Raw genomic sequence first — 9,780 nt, 5'->3', positions numbered from 1 at the left:
TCCCCCACAGGTCCAGCTGCCTGTTTCTCTGGACCTGCCACTCTTTCCTTCCATCATGATGCAACCTGTGCAACACCCTGCGCTTCCTCCCCAGCTTGCCCTGCAGCTGCCACAGATGGACGCTCTCTCGGCAGACCTTACTCAACTTTGCCAGCAGCAGCTCGGCTTAGATCCCAACTTCTTAAGGCATTCTCAATTCAAACGCCCACGGACAAGAATTACAGATGACCAACTAAAAATCCTGAGGGCTTACTTTGACATCAATAATTCTCCAAGTGAAGAACAGATCCAAGAAATGGCAGAGAAATCTGGCCTCTCCCAGAAAGTTATCAAACACTGGTTTCGGAATACTCTTTTCAAGGAACGACAGAGAAATAAGGATTCGCCGTACAACTTCAGTAATCCTCCTATAACCGTTTTGGAAGATATCCGAATTGATCCACAGCCTGCCTCTTTAGAACATTACAAATCGGATGCATCCTTCAGTAAAAGGTCTTCTAGAACGAGGTTTACTGACTACCAGCTTAGGGTTCTCCAAGACTTTTTTGACACTAACGCCTACCCAAAAGATGATGAAATAGAACAACTCTCCACTGTTCTCAACCTACCGACCCGGGTTATTGTTGTATGGTTCCAGAATGCTCGTCAGAAAGCACGAAAGAGTTATGAGAATCAAGCGGAAACGAAGGACAATGAGAAAAGGGAACTCACGAATGAACGGTACATCCGAACAAGCAACATGCAGTACCAGTGTAAAAAGTGCAATGTGGTTTTCCCCAGGATCTTTGACTTGATCACACATCAGAAAAAGCAGTGTTACAAGGATGAAGACGACGACGCCCAGGATGAAAGCCAAACGGAGGACTCCATGGATGCCACCGATCAAGTGGTGTACAAGCACTGCACAGTGTCTGGCCAAACAGATGCAGCCAAAAACACTGCTGCTCCTGCCGCAGCAAGTTCTGGCTCTGGGACCAGCACCCCCCTGATTCCATCACCCAAGCCAGAACCCGAGAAGACGTCTCCAAAACCTGAATATCCCACCGAAAAGCCAAAGCAGAGTGACCCCTCTCCCCCTTCTCAAGGCACCAAACCAGCCCTGCCGCTGGCATCGACTTCCTCCGACCCACCGCAGGCGTCCGCAGCCCAGCCACAGCCACCAAAACAACCCCAACTTATTGGAAGACCCCCCTCAGCCTCCCAAACCCCGGTCCCTTCCAGCCCCCTGCAGATTTCCATGACTTCTCTCCAGAACAGTCTACCTCCACAGTTACTACAATACCAATGTGATCAGTGTACAGTTGCCTTCCCGACCCTGGAACTCTGGCAGGAGCACCAGCACATGCACTTCCTCGCTGCTCAAAACCAATTCCTTCACTCTCCCTTCCTGGAGAGGCCCATGGATATGCCCTACATGATTTTCGACCCCAACAACCCGCTGATGACCGGCCAGCTGCTGGGCGGTTCTCTCCCGCAGCTGGCGCCCCCGGCCGGCTCCGCCCACGCCGCGGCCCCGGCCAGCCTGGCCGCTTCCCTGAAGCGGAAGCTGGACGACAAAGAGGACCACAACGGCAGCGAGAAGGAGGGCGGGAACAGCGGCGAAGACCAACACCGCGACAAGCGCTTGAGGACCACCATCACCCCGGAGCAGCTGGAGATCCTCTACGAGAAGTACCTGCTGGACTCCAACCCCACCCGCAAGATGCTCGACCACATCGCGCGCGAGGTGGGGCTGAAGAAGCGAGTGGTGCAGGTCTGGTTCCAGAACACGCGGGCGCGCGAGCGCAAGGGCCAGTTCCGGGCGGTGGGCCCCGCGCAGTCGCACAAGCGCTGCCCCTTCTGCCGCGCCCTGTTCAAGGCCAAGTCGGCGCTGGAGAGCCACATCCGCTCGCGGCACTGGAACGAGGGGAAGCAGGCCGGCTACAGCCTGCCCCCCAGCCCCCTGGTAGCCGCCGAGGACGGGGGCGAGAGCCCGCAGAAGTACCTTTATTTCGATTACCCGTCTCTGCCCCTCAGCAAGATCGACCTCTCCAGTGAGAACGAGCTGGCGTCGACGGTGTCCACACCCGTGAGTAAGACCGCGGAGCTGTCGCCCAAGAACCTCTTGAGCCCCTCTTCCTTCAAGGCCGAGGGCCCCGAGGATGTGGAGCCCTTGAACGCCCCGCCGGCGGAGGCGGGGTATGATCAGAGCAAGGCGGATTTTGACGAGACTTCGTCCATCAACACGGCCATCAGCGACGCCACCACCGGAGACGAGGGCAACGCCGACATGGAGGGCGCCGCCGGGAGTTCCGGGGAGGTGAAGCCCGCCCTGTCTCCCAGAGAGCCCAAGACGCTCGACGCTCTGGCCAAGACCGCGACCACGCCCACCGCGGAGGTCTGCGACGACAAGTTCCTGTTCTCCCTCACGAGCCCGTCGATCCACTTCAGCGACAAAGACGGCGACCACGACCAGAGCTTCTACATCACGGATGACCCGGATGACAACGCCGACCGCAGCGAGACGTCCAGCATAGCCGACCCCAGCTCGCCGAACCCGTTCGGGTCCGGCAATCCTTTCAAGTCCAAAAGTCACGACCGGCCGGGCCACAAGCGCTTCCGAACCCAGATGAGCAACCTCCAGCTCAAGGTCCTGAAGGCTTGCTTCAGCGACTACCGGACGCCCACCATGCAGGAATGTGAGATGCTGGGGAACGAGATCGGCCTGCCCAAACGCGTGGTCCAGGTGTGGTTCCAAAACGCAAGGGCGAAGGAGAAGAAGTTCAAAATCAACATCGGGAAGCCGTTCATGCTCAACCAAAGTGGGACGGAAGGCGCCAAGCCCGAGTGCACCCTCTGCGGGGTGAAGTACTCCGCCCGCCTGTCCATCCGAGATCACATTTTCTCCAAACAGCACATTTCAAAAGTGAGGGAGACCGTCGGCAGTCAGCTGGACCGGGAGAAAGACTACTTAGCCCCGACCACCGTTCGGCAGCTGATGGCACAGCAAGAACTCGATCGCATAAAGAAAGCTTCGGACGTGCTGGGCTTGACGGTGCAGCAGCCAGGCATGATGGACAGCGGTTCCCTTCACGGCGTCAGCCTGCCAGCGGCCTACCCGGGCCTGCCCGGCCTTCCTCCAGTCCTCCTCCCTGGAATGAACGGTCCATCCTCCTTGCCTGGATTTCCACAAAATTCAAACAGTAAGTCATGGACAGGAGAGTCAGGGTAGTTGATTCCGTAACATCAGACAGCCGATAGCGTGGAACCCAGAACAGGGTGCATTTGGGTGTCTTTTCATTTCAGTAAGTGGAGCCAGTAAACTGCTTGAAGTATATATTCTATTGGCTATAGCTAAAAAACGGGAAGTAGTTCAACCTGGAATACACACACACACACACACACACACACAGAAAAATAGAGGCTAGATAGATCATAGCAGATTTTCAGAACTATATGAATTATTTGTATCATCACATCTTTATGCCATAGAAATATATATATATTTTTTTACATTCTAACTTCGATGCTGAGTTAAAATGGCATTCCAGCCCAAACATAGTCTTTGGTCTACATATTAAGACAGTGAGGCATTATACATTCATTGGCATCGTATGTTGAGGCAGGGGATTTTTGTTTTGCTTTGATTTTACCCCTACAAGCGCCACAGACTTCAAAAGTTAAAAGATCCCTTGCCACGGGAGTTCACCCACATTACACCTAGGAGAAAATAAAGCTTATGTTTACAGTTCAGCAATTAAACATATGAATCCCGTAATTTGTACTTTAGCATTGCTATATGATTTTGATTTTTGTAGCATCTGTTGCTACTTGTTATCTAAGTAAATTCAACAACCTTAGAAATAACTTACTATCACTTCATGCTTTTCTACCCCCATCCCCTCCCCCAGCTAAAGTCTATATGTAAGGCAAAACAAAATTATAAAGCTGTTTAAGGCCCCCGTAGATGTTCATTCTAATTCTGTGTTCATCAAAAGAAATGTAATTTGTGCAGTTTAGATTTTGTGAATACATTCAGATATTAAATTATGTTAGATTAAATAAATTACAGTGTAAGGCAATCAAGTAGCCAAAAATATAACAGAAGCTATATTGCTCAAAAGAGAAAAAAAAGTTCTGTTATAATTTCTTATTTTAAGTCATTTTGATTTTGCAAATTATAAGTGTTTTTTTTTTCTTTTTAAAAGAAATACTTGAAATGCTAAAGAGATTTATCTAAAATTTACTGATTACCTACTGGACATGGTAGCTCACACTTGTAATACCAGCACTTGGTGGAACTGGAACCGAGGTGGGAGGATTGCTTGAACCCAGTTCTAGACGAGCCTAGGCAACATAGCAAGACCTTGTCTCCACAAAAAAAAAAAAAAAAAAAAAAAAAAAAATATATATATATATATCTATCTCACCACTGTAGTCCCAGCTCATCTGGAAGCTGAGGTGAGAGGATGGCCTGAGCCTAGAGGGTTCAGGCTACAGTGAGCCCTGATCCTGTCACTGCACCCAGCCTGGCTGACAGAGTGATTCCCTGACTCAAATAACAATAATCAAATAATAATTTACTGATTACATATATCTACAAAGTAAAAAAAAAAAAAAAAACATAAGGAAAGTTTTTCTTTTGTTTTGTGAATGGAATTTTTACATACATTTCAAACTTTTCCATTTCATTTTTACAAAAACCAAAATTGCTGCTGTGATTTCAGAAATTATTCCTATTTTAACTTTTAGCTTGGGAGGTGTGAAAACACATCCAGTGGCTTCTCGACCACTGCTAGCTTATCTGGCTCCCTGTTCTGAATGGCTTGGCTTTTAAGAGAAGTGTAATGAAGTTATCCATATAAAGAGTGATACAGGCTGGACGCGATGACTCAAGCCTATGTAATCCCAGCACTTTGGGAAGCTGAGGCCAGAGGATTGCCTGAGCCCAAGGGTTTGAGACCAGCCCTGGCAACTTGGCGAAACCTGGTCGTCTCTACAATAAAATAATTAGCTGGGCGTGGTAGCGTGTGCCTGTGGTTCCGGCTACTTGGAAGGCTATCGCAGAAGGGTCACTGGAGTCCAGCAGGTCGACGCTGGGGTGGCCGTGAGTGTGCCACTGTACTCCAGCCTAGGAGATGAAGTGAGACTCCAACTCAAAAAAAAAAAAAAAAAAGTGATACAAAGAGAATGTCTGCATTATCCCTTCCTTTAACTCTCACACCCTCTCCCCAAAAGTACTTTGGGTTCAATTATCTGGACGATCTTGGAGCCTTAAATATTAGAGTTACAATTCAGTGTTTTGACCATGAGTTTTATTTAAGTCAAATATAAATGTTTTAAGAATACAGAATTTTTTTGCATATGTTATCAACCTTGTTATTTTCTAGTCCCACTTTATCACTGTGATTAATTTACAACAGAATTCTAATTGTATTATGTGGAAGAACTTTTATGATCCGTTATGTAAAATAGAGGAATTTAGATATTTTACATGGGCTAAAAACAATTGAAATGCCAGTGCCTTTAATCTACAATCTGCTTTGATTGGTGATGACTGTGTTGTCACCCCTGTAAGTGGTGGTCAAAGCATCTTGTTTTCTTGCCACTGAGTCAGAAGACCTTTGCTGCAACAATGGTCCTTCTGCCCAACAGTTTTTTGGTTGGTTACTCAGATACGGACACCCTGAGAGAAAGTGAGAGAGGAAGAGAAAGAAGATGTTTGTGAAATTTTTAAACAAACTAACCTTTTTTCCTTACTCTGCTCATCATAGATTGCATCCTCTCCCCAAAATATGGACCCTATTTTTAACTATCAGCATTGCTGGGAAGACGGAGGCAGGCCCTCCACAGCTGGAGTATCTTTAAACACACTAGATACTAAGGAACTCAGAGCTGTTAGATACATTTCAAATGGTTGCTTTATTAAATCAGGGACCAAAACAGAACACTACCATGGACACTACCTACTGGAATTTGCAATTTCTCTCAAGTTAGTCCTTTTTTTTTTTCTTAAGAGATTTTAAACATTAACACAGCAGAGTTGCCATTGTGGCTCCGTCTGAGAACCTGAGTTCACACATGTCCAGTTTACATCTTTATTCGGTTAATTTACATATGGTAGGTAATACTGACTATTTTAACCAGCTCATGGAGTAGAGCTATGATTTTCCATCTTTCCATCACCATCTTTTTACTGTATTATCTTTCATCAAACAATTATCTTTTTTGTTTTATGGGAGAAATAGACATACCAATTAGGTGAAATCAAAAGGAGAAAATTACTTTATATGTGAAATTGTTATGTGTTTTTTATAAGCCCTGGGCTTTTGCTGTCGATATGAACATTTATTATTCATGAGAACATATTTTGAGAATATGACCAGTTCATCTGTGACCCTTTTTAGTAGATTTTAGCTATGGAAAAGGCTTCATTTTCTTTGAAGGAGGGTTTCAAGATTTTGATTAGAGGAAAATCACAAATAAGGGGCTGCAGTGAATATAAGATGGGCTGTGAAGTAATGAATTTGTTCAAAGGCTGTATCCCCAAATTAGCTTAATTACAATGTGCATGTTCAATTTTGGTATTTATCAACCTCTAAATTCCTAATGTAAACATACGTTTCATTTTATTGTGAGAGGGAGAATTGCTCTTCTGTTTGCGTATCAACTTTAATGCTCGCAACACTTTTTTACCTTGTTTCCAAGAAATCTTCAAATTATTTAGCCCTTCAAGATAGTACTAAGAAGGCCTTTTCAAGAATAATATTCATCACGTGGGCCTGCTTCCTACACAGTGGCCTAGCCCCATGTTCAGTATCACATTTCTGATTTAAACTTCTTTCACATTTTAGTTTTTCTATCATGATCATATATAAAAAAGGAGAATGACCATAGAATATCACTGTATGGCTATATATCTGGACAAAGTAAGAAAACTTTACATTTACCTTGTATTTTTTAGAGTATTTGCTTCCTTTGGGATTTTGCTCAAAGTGAATAGAAAAATTACTTGCTTTTCTATTTTTAACTTATTTACTTTATCATTTTAAGCAGTCTCTGACTTTAAATGTTTTATTGGTGTTTGGAAATACTGCCTAAGCTGATTTCCTTAAATGGAATTTTAGAATATGCCTCTTGCATTTTTCTCATACTTCAATGTAATTTACTAGCACATTTGGGGTACATCTAGATAAGAGTAAGTCCTTAATAATTTTAGCACAATTGTCTTTGGCCCCATGTACATAATTATTTTTATTTTAAACCTCAAATGTAAACTTGGGAGACCTGGATCAAAGAAACTTGGAGAAAAGAAAGTGCATTATTATGAGGCAGGCATTTTCTTCTGAAAGCATTAATTTCAGGAACAGGTAACGGTTTCAGGAAAACAAAACCAAATGATGGAAGTATGAGATTATTTACAGAAAATTTTTTTATCCTTAAGTGACATTTTTAAGAACTGGAGTTGGGAAACAGGAAAGAATGTATCCTTAGCATTATAACCCTATACAAGACGTATAATTTGATATGCATTTAATTTTAAATTTCTACCACTTATTCTGTGTCATGATTACTGTTCAGTTTTTCTCATCTATTTCTGATTTTCTGGCTACTGAATTTTTTTATTGCAAATTTTTATAGGCTTACTTCTTTTACTAATAAGCCTAATATACATAGTTTTTTATTCTTAATCAGTATCTCTTCTTCTAAAAATTTTATTTAACTGATTATTTAACTCAATTTTTTTCAAGTTAATGAATTTGGCCTGGCTTGCTGGTTCATGCCTGTGATTCCAGCATTTTGGGAAGCTGAGGCAGGAGGATCATTTGAGGCCAGGAGTTTGAGACAGCCTGGGCAACATAGCAAAATCTTGTCTTTATTAAAATTAAAAAAGAAAAAGATATTGAATTTTTAAAAATTCGTGATAATATTTGACAATATTACTTAGGATTCCTATAGCAGTCTTCTGAAAATTTTCATTACCTTATTGAATGACCTGTAGATAGGAACAAGTAGACCCCATCTGATGAGTAAGCCTGAGTCAACAACTATTGATCCTTCTTGTTTTCTGACTATAATTGCTATTTTTTCATGACGCTTAGTTCCTTAAAATTTCTCTTTCTTTAAATTCTCATGTCAGAGAGATAGGTAAGCCAATAATTTTCTCAGATCTAGAGGGGAAAATGTATTAGGTGGAAAGGAGAGCAATTATTTAGCAGGAAGTTGTACTGTTACAAGATATAGAACAAAGGTTTATTTTGTGAGTAGGCGAAAGAAGCTGGCTTCCAACGTAGTATCATTTTCACAGTGCAAGTAAAGCCTCCTCCACCAATCACTCAGACCTGAAATTTTATAATTAGAGATTAATTCCTTTGTCTTAACATATCCTCTGTTAAAAGGAAAATAGCATAGACTAATCATGAACTCAGTATCATAGCAGGAAGAAATCTCAAAAATTAATCTAGTATACTGAGGCTTTAAATAATACTGTATTCATTTCTTTGGTTCTTTCTGGCAAGTAAAATTTTATAAAGAGGTAAATGGAAAGATGATGATGCCAGACAGTAATAGTGTAGAAATAAAAACACAAAGGAGTTGAGTTTGGGGGTCCCCAAAGGCAACTTTACAGTTTTCCCTAGGGTTAGGTCTAAGTCCTGGGAATCTTTGAAGGCTGTTTCTAAATTGGATTAAAGATCAGGGAGTTTACTCATTCATTCCTGTCATTCCCCTGCAAAGCATAAGCCATTTTCATTCTAATTTATTTTAAATGTCTGAGCCATTCTTTAGAAGAAAGTGAATAGTTGCTATCAGATTTTTTTTTTTCTGGAAATACAATGTTATTTTCAAGGATATTCTCATTTTTGCATTTTAAGTATTTGAATTATTTAACTTCTGAGCTTGATTCAGTTAAGTGGAAAGGTAAACTTGAGTGACACCTGTAAAATTTAGTTTTCTACATCCCATCTACCATTAAGTCACAGATTCTTTTTGCCAAGTACCTAACACTTCTAGGACTCAATTTTATTATTTAAAAATGGAATTTTTAGCAGCTGGCCCCCTCCTTATCATGAAGGATATTGACAACTATTCCCTAACATGGTGGAAACTCCTTAAAGACAATTGCTATTACAGCTATATAAATTAATCCAAAGCAGGTCAGCGAAAAGGTGGGTGTTGTAAGGTTAAAAAGAGAACAGCCAGTAATAAGCTAGGCTAATTGAGAGTAATAGGATAATGATGAGGATCAAGGAGAGAGTGATGTTGACCACTTCACAGTATCTTAAATGCTAAGCTTTCTCAGCTGTGTAAAGACCAATTAAGAAACTACAGATTTTCCTAACTAAAGAGAGAGAAAGATGCAATTTCTGTGTCACCTGTGTCTCATTTATTTAAATACATGTTGCATGTAGGATAGAGGTAAGACTGACCAATATTTTTTAAAAAGATGATTCCATGAAGTCTTACGACTTTTCCCTGTACAGCTATATTCTGATAATTAAACTTTATTCACCATTTCCTGGTTAATTCTTCCATCAGCCCAATAAGCCTCCATCACAGTGCTTGTCATGATCATTTGATAGTGAACTTTTTCCCTTGTTCAAGAGTGAGCAACTATCGTTTACCCATTAGGCTTCTAGTTGTTCCTTTTGCAATCAACTTTATTTGCTCTCAAAACATCTTCAGGAAAGGCGCCGGCTTTTACTATTCCCTTTCCTATCCTGAGCTGTCCTTCAGTTTCCCAGCCAACTATCCAGCTCATAAAAATGGCTGTGTAATAGGTTATTACCAGCTACTACATTA

The 9,780-nt window shown here is 42.4% G+C and overlaps 1 protein-coding gene across 1 annotated transcript in view; it reads left to right on the top strand.

Moving 5' to 3' along the window:
- Positions 1–9,780, top strand: part of ZFHX4 (zinc finger homeobox 4) — a 173,901-nt gene that overhangs the window by 159,024 nt on the left and 5,097 nt on the right. The window contains 1 exon segment of the mRNA XM_008068302.2: positions 1–3,182. This exon segment is cut by the window's left edge and continues 19 nt beyond it. Coding sequence (XP_008066493.1) covers positions 1–3,182 — 3,182 coding nt within the window.

This window comes from Carlito syrichta, unplaced genomic scaffold (genome assembly GCF_000164805.1).
Source record: "Carlito syrichta isolate Samal-C Ts95f unplaced genomic scaffold, Tarsius_syrichta-2.0.1 Scaffold310050, whole genome shotgun sequence".
Lineage (NCBI taxonomy): Eukaryota > Metazoa > Chordata > Mammalia > Primates > Tarsiidae > Carlito > Carlito syrichta.
Note: the sequence above shows the minus strand (reverse complement) of the source record. Positions and strands in the feature narration are given on the sequence as shown.